Below are 23,720 nucleotides of genomic sequence, written 5' to 3' on the forward strand. Positions count from 1 at the left end.
ACAGGTGTGTTTGGTCAAGTTTGCAACGGAAATCTGCAAGAAACTCACCGGCCACTTTGTTAGGTACAACTAGTACCATATTGGACCCCATTTTGCCTTCAGAACTGCTTTAATTCTTCGTGGCATAAATTCAATAAGGTACTGGAAATACTCCTCAGAAATTTTAGTCTATATTAACATGATATAATCACGCAGATTTACTGCAGATGCAGATACTGCAGGTTTGTCCTGCTGGAAGTGGCTATCAGAAGATGGGTACACTGAGGTCATAAAGGGATGGACATGGTGAGCAGTATTAATCAGGTAGGCTGTGGCATTGACACAATTCTCAATTGGTACTAATGGGCCCAAAGTGTAGCAATAAAATATCCCCCACTCCATCACACCACCACCACCAACCAGCAAGGCAGGATGAATCCATACTTTCATGTTGCTGACACCAAAATCTGACCCTACCATCTGAATGTCGCAGCAGAAATAGAGACTCGTAAGAGCAGGCAGCGTTTTTCCAATGTTTGATTGTCCAATTTTGGTGAGCCTTCGACGTGTTGTGCATTCAGAGATGCTCTTCTCCATATCTCGATTATAATGAGTGGTTATTTGAGTTACTGTCGCCTTTCTATCAGCTTGAACCAGCCTGGTCATTCTCCTCTGACATCAAGGCATTTGGGCCAACAGAACTGTCATTCATTGGATATTTTCTCTATTTCTGACCATTCCATGTAAATCCCAGACATTGTTGTGCGTGAAAATCCTAGCAGATCAGCAGTTTCTGAAATACTCAGACCAACCCATCGGACACCAACAACCATGCCACCTTCAAAGTCACTTAAATCACCTTTCTTCTCCATTCTGATGCTCGGTTTGAACAGCAGAAGATCATCTTCACCATGTCTACATGCATAACTGCATTAAGTTGCTGCCATGTGATTGGCTGATTAGAATTTTGCGTTAATGAGCAGTTATTCAGGTGCACCTAATAACGTGTCCGGTGAGTGTATAGTTTGAATTTTATCATTAGTCTCGAGCAGTGGTGCCCAACCTGAAGGCACACCAACAGAACATTTTCCTACTATTCAAACACATCTGAATCAAGTCCTCAGAACATTAGAAGAAAGCTGACATGAGTAGATCAGATAAGGGAGACATGCAAATTATGTACTGTTGGTGTGCCTTCAGGAACAGGTTTGGGAAACACTGATCTAGAATAGGGGTGCTCAAACTTGGTCCTGGAGGGCCGGTGTCCTACATATTTTAAATCCAACTCCAAACAAACACACTTGAGCCAGCTAATCAAGCTCCTTCTAGATATACAAGAAACTTCCAGGCAGGTGTGTTAAAGCAAACTGAAGCTAAAATCTGCAGGACAACAGCCCTTAAGGACCAAGTTTGGCCACACCTAGAGTAAAACATCATACAGTAAGTACAAAGTCTTTACGGTTCATTAAATTAAATTACTAAACAACTTTAAAAGACGCAGGAACACCAAATTATTATTTGAAATGTTTTTATTAATTTATAATACAAGATTTAGGGATTTATTTTTTATTTTCTTTACATTTAATCATTTGTAGCTCATCTTCATAGCAGTGACAATGATAAACACTCTTGCAATAATTGGCCAATCAAAAAAGACTGGAGACAGTTAATGTGGGCACTCTTTCCACAACAACTGCACTATCTTTCAAAAACAAAAGCCTCATCCACTCAATCACACACACACACACACACACACACACACACGCGCGCACGCACGCACGCACACACACACACACACACACACACACACCTGATGTGTACTAATAAAAACTCAACTGTACTCAGACAAGATAAAAAGGACTCCATTATTACTCCATTATTAATAATATTAATTTCCCACAATCAAAAGGCAAACAAAAGAGACGGCATACAAACATTAGGAAATAAAACACTCCATTTTTTTCTTCCAGCCCAGCGGGAGGCCATTAAGTGGCGGCCTTTTCCCGTCTTTTACCTTCACAGCCAAGCAGGGGGTCCATGAATCCTTAACTGCTTACAATGCAGGCTTTTACCAGACCAGCCCTTTGGCTCCAGACAGAGGCTTTCAGATGATTTCCTAATTCTCTGTGTCCCTCAGGACTCACGTTAGACAAGCATGGGAGAGCATACAGATGATACATCCTGACTGGGCAAGAAGAAGAAGAGTTTGTGTCACTTCACGTCAAGCACAAAATGGCCAACCTTCCCTCATGCTTCTTCAGCGGAGACGAGGAAAACCCAAAAAAGCTATTCAAGTAGACACAGAGGGGGTGAATGGTGTTCGAAGGCGGCTGGTACACACCCGGGGTGAGGAAACACTAGACAGGGGTCATGCACAACTGGTCAGTAAGAGCAGTCCGGCAAATTTTTGAGATCCACTCTCGATTGGTCCTTAGACAAAAGGCAAAAAACAACAACAACGTAGGCGGGCCATTGGCACAGTCAAATCCACCAGCGCTCGTCCACATCAACAGACTGGTGCTTGTGTCATCATCACACCTCACTCTCCATAAGCTCCTTCTGTTTGAGGCAGGCGGGAGGATTAAGACTACAACACACACGTAGTGACTTCAGATAAGGATCCGTGATAAGTGCAATCAAAAAGTCTTGAGATTATGACGCATGTTAAGCTTGGTCTGAGTCAGACGTGCGATGCCAAGTGAAAACTCTGACGCTCGGGTGTTGAGCTCTCGAGTACAGGACGTCCCCCTGAAAACCTGTTCAGATATTGGTTACGCAATTTTAACAGTAGTTCATATTTTTGCAGGAGGCCTGTAAACAAAGGGCCACTTTACTAAACAGAAGAACGCAATTTTGGCAACCGAATGAAACGAGAAAACCAAACCAAGGCAAATAGGAGATCTGATATACTTGGCACAAAGAGAGTCTCCATCTACTATACAGAGCGAACAAAAAAAAACACTGAATGAAAACCTAGTCACATTGTCCCTGGAGCTCTTCTGTAATCATCCAGAATGCACCACGGGTTGGTGAGCAGAGAGACGGAGCGGGAGCAGAAGGAGGAGGAGGAGGAGGGGGCGCTTGGTCTGGGTTTTACAGCAGTAGACAGCAGCTGCTCTCTGTGGTTTTCTCCCTGTTCCTCTGGCCTGTGTGAAGAGAGCAAATACTGAGTGACGTCTAATAAATCAAAATGCAATCATGGGTCTTTCACTGAAACATTCTTCAGTTTGAAGAATGCAAGGACATTTTGGTGACTTATGGGGAGAAAATGGCCTGTTTGGGTCTTTGGGTGACACAGTACGTGTAACTAGTCTATAATTAATGAGCGCTGGTGTTCGAGTCAAAATGAAACCGCATTCAGTGCACATTTACCAGCAGGATGCATTGAAGAAGGAGATTCGCAGTACATGACTTGATTTTATCTATCAGAAATGGATTTGGTCCTGAAAATTGATGATGTGTAGCGATAATACCTAGTTTACGATCAAACTTATATTTGGCTTTCATAACATTGAAATCGATGGATAATATATATATATATATATATATATATATATATATATATATATATATATATATATATATATATATATATATATATATATATGCACGTATGTATATGTATATATATCCATATACATAAATATCTCCTCAGAATTAATAGCCCCCCTTTGAATTTTTTTTTCTTTTTAAAATATTTAGTAAATGATGTTTAACAGAGCAAGGAAATTTTAGCAGTATCTCTGAAAATATTTCTTCTTCTGGAGAAAGTCTTTGTTTTATTTTGGCTAGAATGAAAGCGGTGTTTAATTTTAAAAAAAAAAATTTAGGGACAAAATTATTAGCCCCTTTAAGCTAATTTTTCTTCCAATAGTCTACAGAACAAACCATCATTATACAATAACTTGCCTAATAATCCTAACCTACCTGGTTAAGCCTTTAAATGTCACTTTAGGCTGTATAGAAGTGTCTTGAAAATATCTAGAAAAATATTTCTTACTGTCATCATGGCAAAGATAAAATAAATCAGTTATTAGAAATGTGTCATTAAAACTATTATGTTTAGAAATGTGTTAAAAAAATCTTCTTCGTTAAACCAGAAATTGGGAAAAACATTTTAAGAGGGGGCCGAATAATTCTAGCTTCAACTGTATGTGTGTATATGTGTATGTGTGTATATACAAACACAAAACTTCAGCGTTTAAGAGCGCCCGAGAAAATCTGCATTTCAGCAGTGTATATTTTAAGGGGGTGTGCAAGAAGTTTTGCGCACGAACAGAGGAAATAGGCACGTAAGTAAAGAGATTTGCATGCTCGTATTACATAAATGGGATCTCGAGCTGGAAGATCTGTGTAAAAGGCCTACCACCACAGCTGTAAAAAATCCTAGAGGAAACACTGTATGTACGAGTGAGTGACAGTTAACTTTCACATTGTTAAATTCAGAATTATAGTAATATAAATTACATTTGTAATAAGATTAGTCTATTAACAATGTCACTATGTGAAACATTTACTACTTTTACTGTTGCAGAATTACATTTAACTTAATTGTTGTGGGCAGCATTATTTTGACAACTAGAAATAAACTACATTAACGTGTTATTACAGGGTGTATATATAAAAAAAACTTTTAAGACTCACTCCATACATTTTAAGCTACTTTAGTTTTTAACTGGTAACGTTCTAATATAATATATTCACTAAATACTGACTGTAATAAACTAATGCTGATCTAAAACAATATTCATATACTGAATAATAATAGTAATCCAGCAGATGGCGCCTATAGAACAGTATTAATAACGGTGTTGCCTTGGTTACTGCAGTAAACAAAGCAGTGTGATGTCAAATGTAGCAGGATTTTATCGATTACATAAACTATACAGCATCTCAATATTTGCATATTAAATTCAGGTGAACATTAGCATACAACTATGCTAATCAAAAATGCTACAAAATTTGATACCTTGAAAAATAGCATTAACGACATACTTTTTAAGGGCCTTAAATTTCTCTATGCACAACTAGTTTTTTTTAGCCAACAGTAAACTTTCGGTGAAAGGTTTCTGTGACTATTTAAAATTTTATGAGGCTCCTTTAACAGCATTGACATCGTAATGTAATTAAAGTACATCCAGTTACATAAACCTATACATTCATTAAGTTGTTAAGCGTAAAATGAGATGATAGACCATGTAAATCGCTAACACTGTCAGTAACAGCAGGCTAGTGCAGAAACTTTATTCAAAAATACTGGGGTAAAATAAATGTTCATATTTTAAAGACATGGTGGGGGAAAATGGAATTTACTGTAGTGCTTCTTGTCCAGTCTGAGACCTACTTCAAATATCTATTAGGCAGTGAAGATCGTTGATTTTTAAAGGGAACAGATCTTAAACATGGCGATTTTGTAGTGGGAAGACGGCTAGCGGAAAATTTAAAGTCCTTGTATATATACCCCATTGATTTATCAACTTTTAATCAATTTTAAGATCCCATGGACACCCTGTATTATGTTCTACAAATGTTGGACTTTTGAGCAATGGCTCAACAGACAATTGACTATTGGTTAAAGTGGAAAAAAAGCTTAAAAAGTACAACAAGAAATATTAGCGCATGGCAAAGGAAGCATCTGCTTGGTATCTGGGATCTCTTCATCGATAAAAGAATATTTTGCTGAAGGTGTTTTTGAGCTGGTTGGTTAACAAGCTTAGACCTGTTGTGGGCTCCTGAAACTTTTCATATTCTTGGTAGTCAGTTTTCAGTAGTATCAGAGATTAATGGTTTCAATTACAGGCTAATCTTTGATACCTTTAATATCCAGGGATATATTCACTATATAAGGACATTTTTGTATTAGATTTATAACTCAATGTTTATGTTTAAAAAGTATAGAATTACTCAAATGCATTTATAAGGAGACACAAGAGGGCTATGACCAGTTAAATTAACTGAATCTTTGTTTAGCAGAAGTAACACAGAAGCTGTATATTGTATGGTTCCAGGGCTTTAAGATGCTGAAAAACAAATATTTCGGTAACTTAAAAAAAATAAATAAATAATAATAATTAGGGTTACAATGTAACTTGCCCACCTAATGTTTATGTTTGTAAATTTTATATTATTCGCTAATTAATAACCTCATGTGGAACTCTGAATCTGAGTCTCATTTTAAAGGTTGCTACTGTCCACCGGAGGTCGCATTTTGGTCACAAACGCATGCTTTCAGCATGATCATCAAAATTTTCCTTCATTAAATTATGTCTAGAAGGGCATTTCAAAAAGAGATTCAGTAGCCTATTCATTCTTGGAATATCCCTCACTACCCCCTTCCGTAGTGTGCAAAAGACCTGTATTGAAGTTGCCCAGTATTAATGAATGGATCACGAAATCATTGACTTAGCATGATGGCGTGTTTCCTCTAGGATTTTTTTCAGCTGTAGCGGCAGGCCTTTTTCACACAGATCTACCTACAGCGCTATTTCAATGACAAATATCGTGAGAACAGTTTTACAAGTCGAGATTGCATTTATGTAATACAAGAATGCGAATTTCTTTGCTTGCGCGCCGATTTCCTCTGCTCGTGCACAAAACTTCTTGCACGCCCTCAAATATATGCTGCTCAAGTGCATTTTCTTGTGCGCTCTCAAATAAACGCTGCTGAAGTGCGATTTAGCTTGTTTATGTAACGAGAATGTCTCCAACATTTATTAAATTTGTTAGAAATATATATGAATGTCTCCAATAGACCTACAGAGTGGCATTAATGCACCCTGAAGTAAAGTGAAATGGCTTACGGCTTAAAACTGTGTTCATCTTAACTGAAAACTAGTGTTTGCTGGCCTCATGCATCTCGCACCTGTCATCAGCCAGTCAGCACGTAACCTTTAAGAATTAAACAAATAGCACACTACAACGATTACAGAAAAGTTTGCGCTGTTGTAATTCACTTACCTTTAAATACTTTTTGGTATTTGGTAAAACAACACAACTGAATGTTTTGAATGAGAAGCTGTAATGTAGCAGTGACGGGATGAATTTTGGTGTGGTGGCCCGCCACAGAGGAATGAATGTAGCGGAAACCATGTTATGTATTCAAAAATATATTTCAGGAATGTTCAGATGTACACGAAAGATCTGCTCTGGCTTTGCTTGTAACCATTTTATATTAATGTAAATTTTACATTAATAATAATATAAATAACATGTATAGTAAGATTAGCCTGTTATCAATGCCACTAGGTGAAACATTTGCTACTGTTACTGTTGCTACAGTTAAACAAGCAACTACAAAAACGTAGCAAAGAATTACATTTAAATTAGTAAACAAAACACAACCTGAATCACTAAAACACCAAGTAGAGCCAACTTAAAACCATATTGACTATGGGGCTGCAAACAGACCCTTTTCAGATTCATGTAAAGGCTGTTTACTCTAAATGTTTGTATCCTGGTAAACAAATATAATAATGACCCTCCTTTACCAGACAATGAATCCATAACACATATCCTGCTTCCTCATTTCAAACAAAGACAGTCATGGTGAGTTTGAAGCTTGTTTCAGTAAAAGTCCACAACTCGTCGGAAAGGAAGCAGCTACAGACATCTAGAATTACAGTTTTGACTCTGCATTGTGTGAGTGGATGAAAAAGCCCAGTGTTTGGCCTCTATTATAACTGTGTGCCTCTTAATCATCATAATGTGTTTGGATGATTGGAGCCAATTGCTACCTGGCAGCAGTCCTCCAATAACTGCTGTGTCCTTGTCCTTAAAAACAAAAAGTGGATGTGGATGGACAAGCCAAGGACATTCAGCCATGTTTAGAGCAGCGGGAGCTTGCCAGAGGAATATATCAGCACTTACCATGGGAGTTGGGCTCTGGCAGAGTCTCTCTTGCAACCAAGTGCATGACAGTTGTTCGGCCAGGGGGCAACTTCAGAGCTATTAGACAGAAGAGTAGCAAAGTGAGAATCTACAAGAACACACCGCTTGACCTACAACATATTTTAACAACTTAACCATTCCCTGTTTTCTTTCACTAATTATGATGTGCATTTAGGGTATCATGATTAAAAAAAAGCTTAAGGAAACATGAAGATGGTACTTAATCCGAATTAAAGAGATGTGCATAAACAGCAATTGAATACATTTACCTAATTCCTTAAGCAACTCTAAACTGACCTGAGTTGATGATTTAATTGGATAACGAGACTAACCATCTGACCTCAGACCCTTTCTTTGTTTATTTAATTCTACAAAAGCCTGAGTTTATCCTTATGATTTCTTACAATTAATCATCTAAAACTATTTTGCACAAAATATCTAATCAAGTCAAGCTTTATTGTCATTTCGCTACATGTGTGGACATACAGTGGAAGGACACGTCATGTCTCACAGGGCCACGGTGCTACAAAATAAACAATCATAAATATGAACACAACACTGGACGTAAAAGCTATTTTAAACCTATGCATAACTAACATACTAGAGAATTAATCTAACTATACATATACTATAAATACTATATAACTATAGACATACCCTAAGACAGACTCTACAAGTACTTTTACATAAGATATAACAATATTGTGCAAGATGTTGTTTCACGTCGGCCATTTTCAGCGTGTGAGTCAAAGCGATGTCACCAAAGAAACATTCTTGCTCTATTTTTAGATGTAAGGCTCATTGGGCTCAACACAAGACCAACATCATCCACCAGATGATCGCTCTCATCGGTGCCATTTATTGTAACTTTAGGTGGGTTTGCAAACGTGTAATTTTTATTGCATCTTCCTTAAACTTCAGCCATTTGCATTTCCCTTGGTCACAGAAGCTCCCAGTCATCTTAACTAGGTGCAGCTGGAAAGTACGAGCCCGTTGCGCATCAATCCATTGGAAATAAGGAACTTGCCTTAAGCAGGTGGCACACCACAAGTACTGCTCGAGGGTGCACATGCATTTTAGAATTCTAAACATAGGTTTCTATCAGGGTACACAAACTGGTGCCGCAACTCAACAGGTGTTCGCGATGCCCAGCCACAACCAGACCCAGCCATAAGCAGTCCCTGGATTGCCAACCTTGGTAGTACAAACCAGGGATTCCACTCTTCAGCCCCCCCTGCTGTAAAACTATACAAAAGACACAAATGATTTTGTAGTATCTGCTTGGTCTATGTCCCGAGTCGTACATGTACGGCTGAATGCTGGTCCTCTCACTCATGTAGCTTCTCCCTGTCTGCCTATTTGTTGCCATACACAAAGAGGGGGAGCTTAAGGCTTTGCTAGTGTTAAGGCTTGTTAAGTTGGGCGAAACATCAAAACTAATTTTCATGTGAAACAACACACCCCTAAAACAACAACTTGTGTACATCCCAAAAACCCCTCCCCCCATAATGACACTTTTTAACACATTAAAACAAAACAAACTGAATTGAGTTTTGAACTGAATCTAAACTTGCACACTCAGAAGAACCATAATATTAATATCAAATTTTAAAAAAAGGGGGTAAACTCGGTGCCCTTTAAGTAAAATGTCTGGTGCATGTGGAGAGAGAAGAGTATTTCTACAGGTGGTTTGTCAAGCCCACTCACCTGAATGAGTCAAATACTAATATAACATGACAGAAGCTGGGTTTCAATCACAATGCACATTAACATGAAGTATCACATGAGAAGCAAGTGATAGAAATGGCAAATTTCAAATAAGAACCAAACAAACAAAGCTTTTTTTTTAGAATTGATAGAAGTGGTTTTGGCAATAAAGCATTTCTGAAAATAATGGGAGATGGAAACTCATTTGCAGAATAAATTATGATGTAGCAAACATGACTCCCACATGACTAGTCAGCAGTCTCCATTGCACTTGCATTGTTTGCTGTTGGTTTACTAGGTTACCAATTCTACAGTCAGCTGCTCTAATAACAAATCAAATATTCCACTAGTTTCCCAAGAAGTAAACATTTTATTTTCTTGCTTACATGATATGGGATTGCTGCTTTTATTCACACTTTATTCTTGTCTATGCAAGATTTCAATTCAACACAAAGGAAAAAATTGCAGCTTTGAATGAAAACATTGCTACTGTCCTGTGTGAAACTGTCAGGGCAGAGTAACAGACAAAGACAGAGAGAAACAACAGGACTGTTGAAGTGTGTTGAGTGTGACAGACATGTGGACAAGGTCTAGTGCTCACTACAAGGTCTAGTGCTCACCTCCTAGTGTGACATTGCCATGCAGGAAGCGACCCTGGAAGATCAGCCTGAGGATGCTGGGACTGCTCACGCTCTCCTCCTCCCAGCCTGCAAAACAACTCAGTTACATTCACTACAGAAATTATACTTTATAGGGGGTGACAACAGTGATATTCTTGTAGTCATATCCGTATTGAATATTAAGTTAAAAACAAGCTTTATCTAAAATAAAAACTATTTCATTTTTTTATCAATTAAATGTATCCTCGCTTAAAAGTATTAATGTAATAGTTTACACCAAATTCTTTATTTACTTATCGTTTACTCACCCTCAAGTGGTTTAAAACATATCTAAATTTCATTTTTCTGTTGCACACAAGGAAATATTTTAAAGAAAGCTGAAAACTATTTATTATACTATTTTTATACTATTATTACTATTATTATAACCGTTGCCTTCCATTGTACAAAAACGAAAGCAGGTTTTCTTCTTTCTTCAAAATATCTTCTTCTGTCTTCAACAGAAGACAGAAACTCAAAGGTTTGAAACAAGCAAAGCGGAGGAAATGACAGAATCCTAATTTTTGAGTGAACTATGCCAATATTGCTTCCTTAAAAAACAACTGACTGTTTAATCAAAATGACACAATTGTACACAATGACACAAAAAGTACAATCACAAATTGTTAAATACAAATTACAAACATGGTTAGTTTACTAAAACTAAAATTCAAAACATTCAGTATTTAGTCTAGGAATTCAACAACTAGATGCATTTAATTTGATAATTTGTCGCCTTGGAATTAAAAGGTTCTATCTGCATTCTAAGTGATTTTAAGATTGTGAGCTTCAAAGTTTTTGCATTCCATATAGCAACCACTATGTGTGTAACAGTTCTCTTTCATACACTAACATTACAGTGACCCTAAATGTACTCTACATCTAAATAATCAAAATTCTCTTCAATATGCAAGTTGGGGTAAAACAAACAGGGCATATGCATAGAGAACCTTCTAATTCTAAAATTTCTTTTTCTGCTTGAAATTATAAGGTTTTATCTAGCAGATCATTCATTGAAGCATTAATTTAAGAAATACAGTCAGTCTTCTTATTAATTTAACTATTTAAAAATTGGTGCTGTCACAATATGTTGATGTGAGGAAGTTACATTTTTGCTTTCTGTGACATTTAATGTTTTGGGATGAATGTTTGTTCTTGTTCAAATTAAGCATAGAAGGCTGTGCTAAAAAATTTGTCCAGTGCAGCTGTTAATTTTATGTATTTAATACGAATTATATACTTTATATGAATTATTGAATTACATTTATTGGATTATATGCACCATGATTTAAATACAGTGTTTGCCCTTCAAGGCTTTATATCAAATGTAAAGACTTCAAAAGAAAACAGACAATAATATATTACATTTTTATAACTTTTTTAACAATGTAAAATATAACATTTTATCTCAATGTCAAAAGGCGCTTCTAAATAATCCCATTTACACACTTTTTCAGTTTCACATTTCTTCTCAATTTTATGTGGTGCGGCATTATTTAGTCGACTCTGATTTTGTGTTTCTTTCTGGTCTTTCGCATTGTGGAGCAATCCGGCAAAATGACAAAGAAAGCTGATCACGATTGGCCCTCCTGCGTGCATTCAGAATGCTGATTGGCTCATAGAAAGAACCTTATAGAGCCAAGCCTGAGTTTGACTTTGTAGAAAATACCTTTTTTTTTTTTTTTTTTTTTTTTTTAAGTCTTTAAAAGTCTTAAAATGTAAAGAACTTATTAAAAAAACATCACAATGTAAATAAGTTGTTGTCATTTAATAAGAATATGTGAATAACTAAATTGACTAAAGATAGAGAACTAAAGATAAAGATCTGAGAATCACAGATAGAATCTTCTAATTCTAAGGTGACAAATAATAATCAGAATGCAGTTTAAATCAAAATGAGGGTTAGAATAAAAACACAAAACTAAATGAAAATGTAATAAAATTGAAATATTAAAAAAAATAATAAAAAATAAATAAAAAAATAAAAAATCGATCATTATTTTAACCTGATTCCAAATATTAAAATTATTTGTAATATAATTCTAATCTTTATATATTTTACATTAAAGCCAATATAACTAAATATATAACTGAAAACCAATTCCAACACGTTCAACTAAATTACTGAACTTTAATGCATAATAATTAAGAAAATAGAAAACAAAAAACTTCTAAATAAAATGAAAAAAAACAAAGAAAAGAATTAAAAACTACAATAATTGCTATATTGCATTAACAAGAATAGTATCGCAGAAATTTACATTGCATGCACTACAAAACATACCGGCTGGCCAGTTTTCAAAAACATGACGGGCAATGTCTGTGGCAGAGTCATTGGGAGAAAAAGTGAAATCCTGGGTCTTCCCACTCACGAGGATCAGCCGTAGGTTCACCTGTAACCAGACGAAACAAATGAAACCATTAAACAGTGAAGAAGTGCCCTACAAGCCAGAGCCACGGTGACATTTCCACCAAATAGACCTTTTTAATGACCCTTCAATCTGCGCTCACCCCACATAACACGAGCCGACCCTGAGAGTCCTTTGCTGAAATGGGCATTCCTTCCTAATTAGATTTATGTTCAGCTTTAAGGGTGAAACTAGCCGCTATCCTCTATAAAGTGTTCCTGTGAAATGGTCTGGTGAAGCAAAACAGGCTAGGAGAGAGAGAGGGGAAGTGCTACTGCCTTTCATTTCCACATAGTGATGCTAGTTCAACCCCCCTTTTCTATACACCCCTTCACCCTAATGTGATAACCCCAGGTGTCCCAGACAACGCTGGACTGGGTTATTAAATTTACATGGCCCATGCATAACCCCCCGCAGGAGGAGGGAAGAAGCGTGGTGGATAATCACAATAAATGCGCTCCATCCTGTTAGAAGAGCAACAGACAGACACAATGACGCTGCAGTCTGTATTTATAACAGCACACTCTTCGTGAACATTTCATTTTTCTAGATCATCATCATCGTACTACAATAAGGATTTACTGCCAATATGTTTAGTAGTTCCACCAAGAGATGTGTCACTTCTTAATGAATCACATTTTTAAAAATGGTTGCATGCTTAAAAGGGTGTATTAACTTGAATCAGGTTTAAAATAAATGTTGAATAGATTAAATTACTGAAAGACTTTCATTTCTGGATGAATCAGCTTTTTAAAACAAAACTTTTAAATGAATGATTTAAAAACAGATGCCTTTTAAACAGACACTTGTCACTACCTACTGCATAAAAGTGATAGTTCATCCAAAAATGAACATTTACTTAAATGTTTACTCACCATGAGGTGATTCAAATCCTTTAAGAGTTTATTTTTTCTTGAACACAAGACTGGACATTTTGAAGAGTGTTGAAAACCGATAGTCAGTTACATGCATGGAGTGAGAAAAATGGAAGTCAATAGTTACCAGATTTTAAAATGTTTCTTTTGTGTTCAACAAAAGATAAAGCTTAAGAAAGGTTTGGGAAAATGGTGCATGCGTAAATTAGGATGATTTCAATTTTTGGGTGAACTATCGTTTCAACCAATCTTTATTTGAAGCACTGAGTTGCTTTCAAAATGAGACTTTCTCTATTTTAATCACTACCACCATCAGAGTTTATATCTAAACTAAATATTTATAGCATTATTTAAGTGATCGTTTGAGCTTCTGTAACACAAATAATGATTCTGTGTTTGGAAAAAAAAAACTGTAGAGAGGTTTTGAATTTTTATTATGGTTAGGGATGAATGTTTTCAAGGTTTACTGGGGTTTAGAAAAGTCAAGATTTTAAAACTGCCAAAACATTCTGTTATACCGATCCTATGGCATTTGTAAGTATATTTTTTTACGTGTTTTTTACAACAATTTTTTATAGGGCAACAGTATCTCCAGCTGAAAAAGGCCCTCTACATCAAAAGCTACTGTTCCAAAATATTTTAAATGTTTCTTAAAATAAAATATAATGTGTTCAATGAGATTTTTTTTTTTTACCCAGGCATTAAAAAAAGCAGATTTTAGAGCATTAAATACAATACCTTGATACTGTCATAAGTTTACTGAACATAGCCTAACTGTAATTTATAAAAAAAAAAAAATTAATCTTTAAGGTGAATGCCATAAATTATGAATTGCAGGAATGCAAAAAAAAAATAACTGTTACATGTAATGGGTAATCATTTATTTAAAAAAATGCAATTGCCTTTAAACTGGAGACAGGCTCACAATGTGGCTTTTGCATCTCTTCTCGCTAAGCGCTGAATACTGTTGTCTTGGACCTCCCACAACCCCCTTCTATTTCATTGTAGCTCAAAGATTTGGCCTTTTTTTTAAAACTTGTGAAAACAAATACATTATCAAAGGTAGGGGAGAACATTCTTGAATTATTTAAAAAGCTTAGATGTGGATTGAGTGAAGGTATACATGTATGCATGTGTATACATTTGTTTTTTCCATATTTGTATTTATTTTATTTTTATTTTATTATTATTATTACAATTGTTATTATTTTAGGCTAAATAGGATTGTATATGGTGTGCAGGTTGAAAAAAGCTATTTGCAAGAATGAAAATTCCTATAAAAAAAAACTATAAAAAAAAGTTTACATCTTTTTTTTTTATCATTCCATCGGAGTCTGTCAAGTGTTTAAAATACAAATTTGCTAAGTGATATAGCTTATCACAGAATCAGACCTTTATTTTATAATACTCTATATAGTGAAAAGGTATGTCAGGAAGCACTAGAATTGCAATCATGTGTTGATTCCCTAATCATTTCATCAGTCAAACCAGATCTATCAGCATTCTCAATCAGTTACAACAAAAGTTTGATGACTGTCCATCTATACAAGTGATTTCCTAGAAAGTCATAAGCTATCACACCACTCCATCAACAAGTATGAATAAAACTATTTGATCATGAGAGTTAAGCTCTCTATACCTGGGGTAGCAAAGAGCCATTTCTGATTTCAAACCAAAGGTTCCCTAAACCTGCTATACTATTGCTGAATATTGTGTGTCATATTATAGTAGGGATGTCCAGATCCAATCACGTGATGATCGGCTATCAGGCCCAATCACAGGGTTTTAGACTCGATCTGATTTTAACTTTACCTCTAGATCAGGACTCATAAATACATATACAGTATATTCTCATTATTTTTTGACATCTATAGTTATGCGGTGGCACAGAGTTAGACCTGTTTCTTAGGCCGTACTCACACTAGGTACAGTTGCCTCGAACCGGGCCAAAGCACGCTTGTCCCCCCTCCCGTCTCCCCCGACGGCCCGCGCTCACACCATATCGGGCCTCGGCACGCTTACGTCATCGCTGCTGCGCTGTTCAGGAGCGCTCTCTATGGCAAGCCTTTTTAGCATTTAAATCTTTGTTCTGACTCCATAAATGTATTTAGAGATATCTCTAATTATATTTTGACTAGTCATAATTATAATTCGACTAGTCAGAATAACAATTAGAGATATCTATAATTGCAATTGTACTAGTACGAAATCAGATTGGAGATATCTGCAAATATATTATGACTAGTCATATTCCTCCATTGACTTCCATTGAAAAATATTTGCAGATATCTCTAAATGAGTTTTGACTAGTCACAATTGTAATTAGAGATATCTCTAACTGAGTTTTTACTAGTCATACATTTTGGAGATGTCTTTAATTCGTAATATTTAGAGATATTTACAAATATATTTGAGGTATCTCTAATTAATTTACTAATAGTCGAATTACAGTTGTAGATATCTTGAATTGGATTTTTGACGAGTCAAAACTCAGTTAGAGATATCTGCAAATATTTTTCAATGGAAGTCAATGGAGGAATATGACTCATATTTGCAGATATCTCCAATCTGATTTCGTACTAGTACAATTGTAATTGCAGATATCTCTAATTGTCATTCTGACTAGTCGAATTATAATAATGACTTGTCAAAATATATAATTATATCTCTAAATATATTTATGGATAGTCAGAACAAGGTTTAAATGTTAAAACGGCTTGCCATACGCTCTCACTCAGCAGCACAGTGGAGATTTCTCTAGTTATATCGTTTCAGTCGTTTGTTACGCAGTGACATGCAGTCAAATATTTCGCCGAACAGTCCTTAGGGATGCGGGGACACACAGTCAGATATTTTACCGAACAGATCCGCCACTTTTGGCGCTCATAAACAATCATTAAGCCCTCGTGCTGCAGGAATGAGGAGATCTGCTGAAGGCGCGCAGCTGGCGTGCTGTGAGGAGGAGTTTGCGTCTGTAATAAACTACGGCAGTTTGCGATCACTGAACAGTAAGAATGATTAATAAATCCATATCAAACAGTCCCTTAAAAGTCACGTCTCGCTTTCGGTTTCGGGCTTTGGCGCGTTTCGCGCTCACACACAAGCGTACCGCGCCAAAGCCCAAGTGTACCGCGCTCAGGCACACCTCTCCCAACCGGGCCAGGGCCGGCCAAGTGAACCGTGCTTGAGCCCGATTCAGCGCACTCACACTTCTTAAACGATCCGGGAAACGGGCCTGGGCACGGTACGGATGGCATAGTGTGAGTAGGCCCTTAACGCAACGCGTGCGGCATGACCACTTTTTTTGCAGAGTTTTTTTGTTGCACTTTGTTGTATGGGTTAAATGCAGGCAAAGTAAAACACGGAAGTAGTTTGAAGCAGAAAGAGCGAGTATGGCTGTTTCTCAACATGCTTTCTTCAGTGATCTTAAGTCCTTGAGTTCTCATGTAGCATCATCATCAACTTACAAAATTCAGTTCTAGACCGTTTCTCGATATGCATTTTTCAGCATTCTTGCGTCCTCGTGTTCTCGTGTAACATCATCATCAACTACCAAAGTTTAGCTCCAAAACTCAAGAACGGAGGGCACATGGAAGTTCCCAGATGTGTTTTTGATATCGAGGATGCACCGATGCAGACTTGAGCTCTAAAATCGCTCTAAAAGTCCCATTGCGAGTGGAGATGGGAAGTGCAGCATTTTATATAGGTTTATTATTGAAGTTCAGAGATAGAAATGATTTGTCTCAGGAGTTTCCCTAAATGAAACAGTAAAGATAAACATTACCAAAAAAATCTTAGTAAAGGTATAAACATATTAAGAGTGTTTATTTGTAGAAGTTCATATTAAAATCAGTTTTATTTGTATTGTGCAACATATCTGCAAGGTCTTTATGCATAGAATATATTATGAAATGGGGAAAAACAATAAATCACTGTATGAGTGCTATAATGTTTAAATCATTTTCTGTTAAACATGCATGAAGGTCATGTGACCATCAGGAAGAACGCAGCATCTCATTTCTCAAAGGACGCGTTCTCTGTTCTTGTGGTCTACAGAGTCCGTTCTTACCAGGTGACCTGGCAAGACTGCTTTACACAAGAACGCAAGTCCGTTCTCTGCGCTCTTAGAAATTGAGAAGCAGCCCTAAACTCAAGACCGCAAGAATAAAGGACACGTGAAAGTTTGTCGATGTGTTCTTGATATAGAGGATGCGTCGATGCAGACTTGAGCAGTTGTTGCTAGATCGGACACAGTTGTGGGCGAAAGTTAACGAGAAGTATTTATATTATTTATTTGGTCCCACTTTATATTAAGTGTCCTTAACTACTATGTACTTACATCAAAAAATAAATACAATGTATTTACTGTGTTTATAATGTATTTGAGAACACTTGTGGTGCTTTTGAGTTGGGATAGAGGTTGGGTTATGGACAGGTTTAGTGGTATGGGTAGGTTTAAGGGTGGGTTAAGGTGTAAGGGATGGTCAACAGTGTATTTACAAATGTAGTTACAAAAGTTAACTACAAATGTAATTACATACATGTATTTTATCAAGCATAAGTACACAGTAAATACATGTATTTACACAATAAGTACATTGTAAAAAACTATTAACTCCTGTGTAAGTACATATTAGCTAAGGCCACTTAATATAAAGTGGGACCATTTATTTAATTTTCTATTTATTATGTTTTAATAACATCTACCCTCACCCCAACCATCACAGTAACGTAAAAACACTAGTTGTAATGAGTATGATTTTTTTTTTATTATTTATTTTATCTATTAAATTACCCAATAAATAGTATTTTTTTGATGTTGTGTAAAAGTGAAGAATTGATGTTATTTATTACTTGATTGTTCAAGCTACCTCACAAAAGTGCTTTGTTTGTTAAAGGAACATCCTGGATTTGTTTTTTTGCTTTTCTTTATTCTTTTTTTTAAGTGTTATAAAAGTATCGGATCGGGTTTCGGTATAAGCAGATACTCAAAATCAAATGACTCTGACTCAGAGGCAAAAAAACTGATCAGGACATCCCTATTTTATAGTAAAAAGTATATTTTTAAATAGCACTGTTTTAGCCGTTATTAGAGCAAAGTAAAAAATTCCTTGATCAATTAGCACAGCATAATTTGAAAATTGCCACACTTCACAAATTACAGGAAAAAGGAAGCATCACATTTGGCAGAATTCTTTTTACATATGAACATCATAAGACTCATAGGGTGCAGTGAAGAGACAGAGAGCCACTATATATGCTTCAAATAAAACCAAAGCAGGAATTTTGAGAGTAACTTCGAGATTCCAAAAGGGCTCTTATTCAAAGTGTTTAAAAGTCCTTTTTCTCTATTTTATGGCTTTCAATGACTGCAATTTAAACATTACATCACCCTCAGCCAGTGTGTGGAGCTTGGCCGGGCCTTAATGCTTTCGTTCAGAATCAGATGGAGAAAGAGGAGGGGGCATAAGAAGGTGAGCCAGTTGGTCTTGGCACTGCCATGTTTAAAGCCACACACAACACAAAGCACATAAACTAGGAAAACAAGCTTCATAGAAACACTGCAACCAATCTGCTAAACAGAACAACTTGTGAAATGTTTCTGAAAAAGTGGAAGTGAAAAAACGCTCAGTTCCTCTGCGTTTCCCTTAACAAGTGCATGTCTAGTTCAGCAGAAATGCTCAATTGAAATCAAACAATCGTTAAATCATAATATAAAGGTCGCAACAGTTTTCCTTCAATCCCACCATGACGAGAGTTCAGGTCATGACCCAAATAATGGCAGCAATCAACTAACATGACAGGAAAAAGACGACCTCTTCCCGCCACAAAGCTGTGTTCATCCTCACACACAACACGTGCCACCTAAATCCCTGTGAAGGGCCCCCCAGTGCCCTAACCTATTGTGAAATCAGGCCTGTGCCGAGGGCATCAGTAATGTAGGGCACCCCACCCCCATTCAGACACACTTGAAAATATTCGGCTTTCACCTATGGGGACCTGCAGCGAGAACAAAAGAGGTCAACTCTTGATTCGTGACGTCACACTAACAGACTGTTTACAAACACCAAGCCCCCAACAGAGGCATGGAAAGCCCCTGCCCGGCCTTCTCTGCTGGATTAATGGTGTTATCAGAAAATCTGTGATTGTTAATAAGCACAAATAACACTCCCTGCTGTCCCAGTTTTTAAAGCCTCCACAAATACAAACACCAAATCTGTCTAAATGCCCCCAAACCAGAACGTAAACACCTCTATAATCTCATGGCTTATACATTTTCAGCAATATTTTTTAATCTAGTAGCTTTCATCCCAAATCAAGAGTCATCACCATTTGCCCATCTCCAAATAACAGCATTAAAGCCAATGCAAAACAACACCAGAGAACAACAAACATTATAGCAACAGTAAGAATGTGTGTATGTGAGTTCTAATGCCAAGTTCAGACTGCATGATTTTAGCCCTGATTTTGACTCGCCAACAGGTTTTTAGAAATCGCCGATAAATGCCTGAAATCACAGGAAAGTCGGTGCTCGTTCATGTGAGTAACAATCATACAGTGTGAACTATCAAGGACGTGATCTGAGAGAATCGACAATGAGTCGTCGACACCCATCAGATATTTGGCATGCTAATTATCTGGAGCTGTCGGCGAATCAATATCATGTCATGTGAAATGTGTTCTGATTAAAAATAACATCGACGATTACCTACAGCCAATAAGAGAGCAGCATCCACTGGTATGGGTATTTGCAGGCCAGCGGGAGGTTGGGGGAGAAGTTCAGTGCTTATTTTCAGGCTATTTGGACCCAAGAAATGGAGGGAAAACTAGTGTAATATTGGCAGAAGCACTCGAGTTTGTTTGAGGTGTCATTGAGCAATACCACAATTGGGTTGAAAAAGAAAAAAAGTTGAGGAGAAATTGCTAATTCCCTTCAAACCCAGGTGAGCAAAATAAGTACCTTGTCTACCCCACTAAAGGCGTCTTTCTCATTATTTAATAACAAAATATATACTTTGTGACCTCGCGTTGTTTCCATTTCATTTTGTGTGGGTTTTTGGTTGTGAGACGTAGTTTGGTGATTCTCCTATTGTAAAGTCAAGCAGTGTGAAACCCCATGTCTCTAATCCATCTCGCAGTGTAAACAAAGCAGCGTCGAAACGTTACACAAGATAGTCATGCAGTGTGAAAACATCTGTGACATGACTACTTTGAAAATCACACAATCTGAACTCGGCATAAGTTGCTCACCATTAGTAGTTGTTTTTTCCTTTGTTTGTTTTGAACAGAAAATTAAAGATTAGTGCTGAAAGTTATACACGTAGTCACATCTGAGCGTCTATTTTGTATACCAAAAATAGACATAAAACTAAAGAAAAAGTCATGTGTATGACATTTGCGTCGCTGTACATTTAAAACAACGCTGTGTGCTCGGCTGAAAATGCTCATATATTTGTATGTGTGATATTCTAATTAGTTAAGAACTTGTCACATGTAACAATGTCTGTCGCACACACAAACAAAGCTCTGCTCAAAAGAAGTGCGCTTATGTCATGACACTATATCTTGCTTTCAGTTGTTTAGTTATTTTTGGTCCCCGTTGCATTTACATTTTAGAGAAAATGGACTTAGACTATTCACACTTGCGCTAAATGAGCCTCTCTCTCTAAGCATGTTTAATCAAACCAAATCTGCCAAAAGAGCAAAAACACCATTAGCTTTAATATTAGCTTACAACAATTACATTTAATCATTCTGGGGCTTTAACAAATGTATTCCATTTCACAGACAAAGAAACGCAATGCTGTCTCCCAACAAACGCACATAGTTACAGGCTAAAAAAAAAAAAAAACTAAAAAAAAACTTCAGGGCATTCATGATGTGCATTAAAAATGCAGGTTGTAAACAAAAACTAGGGCACAATGTTTCCAACGAATAAAGACATGAATTACAGATAAAGCCATGAAAAAGCTTCAGAAGATTTTAAAGGAAGCTAATGAATCAAATGAATCACAGAAGTGGCCAGCATCCACAGTCACCGCAAGGCATTGAATGGGTCCATATTAAAACGATGAAAAGATGATTCTGACAATAACAAACGATTGTAAGTAGGCATGGGACAAATACCGGATTCAATGTTTGGTAAAAAATAATGGTATTAAAACCGCTAAAATGTTTTGTTATACTGCTTTTAAAGTGTTTAAGTGTTTTTTTATATGTTATAAAGAAATCTGTGTTTTCCAAGCTAATAAGGATAGTAGAAGTCAATGGTTTATCTAAAGTTTTTAGCCTGACATGTTTACTGTTTCAAAATATTATAAATGTTTCCTAAATGTAATATATTGTGTTAAATGGGAAAAAATATGAAGTTTTTTGCTAAGACATTTAAAAAGAACTAATTTTAGAGCAGTAAACACGATACCATGATACCATGAAACCGGGATATTTTTATCCAAGGTTATCATACCGTCAGAAAGTTATACTGGCCCATGCCTAATTGTAAGAGTTTGTTTAACCCATTTCTGTAACTTACAGCAGTGTCAATTACATTCAACAACTGATTTCTAGAAAACTAAAAGTAGTGGCAACTGCATTAATCACGATTCAATGCAGTGTGTGTGTTAAACAAACAGAATAACCAGTCATTGGTGGCATATTTAAGTTAAACAGTTTAGAATTTGTCTGTACACACTGTACAAGAAAGTGCAGGCAATTGTGTATGTCTTTATTATTCAGTCTTGCCAGAAAATAATTGGGTTTACACAACTTTTTTTTTTAACTCAAACCACAGCGGTTAAGCCAAAAGAGGCTTCATAAGCATCACTTGTAATAATGAGCAATACAACACATAAACAAGCTATCCAAATACGAGTCAAACATGATGCTTTGACAGTGGTTAAGGTATAACTGCAAGCCTTTGGTCACCGTAATATTACTTTAGTCAAAAATAGCAGATGCCAAACTTGAAACACATTGCTATGGCTACCAGGGTGTCAGTCGTCTCTATGTTAAATTTGAGTCATTACATACACACAGAGATAGATCATTTGGAAGCATTCACTTGCATATATAAATGCAGCTCTCACTCCAGCAACTTTATATTGCGCACACAGCCAAAGTGATGCCTCTTCAGGTTTCATTTCATTATTCCGATAGCATCTCTTGCATACTGAAAACAAAAACACTGTATGTAAGGGTGTAGATGTTGCCTGATGTACTCACCGTGTCGAGGTCTCTCTGAGAGGTCATGGCTGTGGTCAGAGGTTGAGGGCAGCCACAGATCAATGGGTGGCCAGCAGTCAAGAGGGGGGCACAACCCCTGGCACAAAGACTCAGTCTATGTCTTCTCCCACTGGCCTTTCTCTGCCTCGCACAGCCTAACACCAAAGTCAACCATTCACAACAAGCCACACAGATTTGTTTACCATACAGTTCAGTGGTCAACACCACATTAACACGAGTATATTATTCACTATCTTAAGTGACACTGCATAGTATTACAACATGCATGTCAAGACATTCCTTCAAAGGCTGATTCACAACATCCTGTTTGTTATTTGGCAATTAAGATTGAAAACTCTTGTCTATGTGATGAAGGCAAAGCATATGCAGCCTTTATAAACGAGTCTGTTAATAAACAAACAGACAGAGGCGTTTCCATGCTGAAAAATGCAACAACGACAAACATTACATACCTTTGCTCCACTTGACTTCAAGCCAACCTGGTGTTTGTGTTACTGGATCAGCATTATATACCAGCTTGAGAGCGAATCCGTGTCAGAAATCCAGATCTGCCTGCGAACCAGACACCAAAGCAGTATAAGCTCGACAGCTGCTCACAGAAAAATATGAACGAGTCCCACATCAAATCGATAATTCACACACCATACACAAAAATATAGGTCTAGTTTATGAGGTTACGGCTGCAGGAGCAGAGAAGACAGTGCGCGCGACCGCTGGCCTTGAGCTGGAATAATTTTTGACTGCGGCAAAATAAAGAGGAACTAAAACGAGCGTTTTGATCGAGTCGCAGGCGCCTGTCGGACCCGGAGCGGTGGTTTGGTGACCCAGGGCTTTCCTCTTACATTAACTGACGGGTATATCCATCGTTCAATCACATCAGATGTAGCTATAAAAAAAAAGACTCGCAGCGTTCGATCAGATTAATGGCTGAGAATTTAAAGACACCGGAAGTCAGCTGGCCA

General features: G+C 36.9%; 1 protein-coding gene and 1 long non-coding RNA gene across 4 annotated transcripts; one reads left to right on the forward strand and one right to left on the reverse strand.

Moving 5' to 3' along the window:
- Window positions 1-1,490: 1,490 nt before the first annotated feature.
- On the reverse strand, window positions 1,491-23,695 carry ubl3b (ubiquitin-like 3b). 3 transcript variants are annotated; one of them, XM_005157231.5, is made up of 7 exons: window positions 23,401-23,695; window positions 23,211-23,310; window positions 22,738-22,892; window positions 12,517-12,625; window positions 10,194-10,280; window positions 7,846-7,923; window positions 1,491-3,125 (listed from the first exon to the last, which is right to left on the reverse strand). In XM_005157231.5, the coding sequence occupies exons 3-7, from the start codon at window positions 22,762-22,764 to the stop codon at window positions 3,073-3,075; spliced, it is 354 nt and encodes a 117-aa protein (XP_005157288.1). In that variant the 5' UTR covers window positions 22,765-22,892; window positions 23,211-23,310; window positions 23,401-23,695; the 3' UTR covers window positions 1,491-3,072.
- LOC141377538 (uncharacterized) lies at window positions 18,211-23,310 on the forward strand. The gene is made up of 2 exons (XR_012389802.1): window positions 18,211-21,098; window positions 21,133-23,310. It is a non-coding gene; the product is annotated as an uncharacterized lncRNA (long non-coding RNA).
- Window positions 23,696-23,720: the final 25 nt, after the last annotated feature.

Source organism: Danio rerio, chromosome 14, assembly GCF_049306965.1.
Source record: "Danio rerio strain Tuebingen ecotype United States chromosome 14, GRCz12tu, whole genome shotgun sequence".
NCBI lineage: Eukaryota > Metazoa > Chordata > Actinopteri > Cypriniformes > Danionidae > Danio > Danio rerio.

What these genes read in the sequence shown, in the direction of transcription:
- ubl3b (XM_068213181.2), bottom strand. Translation starts at nt 12,791, where the DNA reads ATGCCCATTTCAGCAAAGGACTCTCAGGGTCGGCTCGTGTTATGTGGG. An exon ending in GTCGGCTCGTGTTATGTGGG is followed by an intron (nt 12,626 to 12,743) that starts GTGAGCGCAGAT and finishes GTCTGGTTACAG; the next exon opens with GTGAACCTACGGCTGATCCT. An exon ending in TTTTGAAAACTGGCCAGCCG is followed by an intron (nt 10,281 to 12,516) that starts GTATGTTTTGTA and finishes GTTGTTTTGCAG; the next exon opens with GCTGGGAGGAGGAGAGCGTG.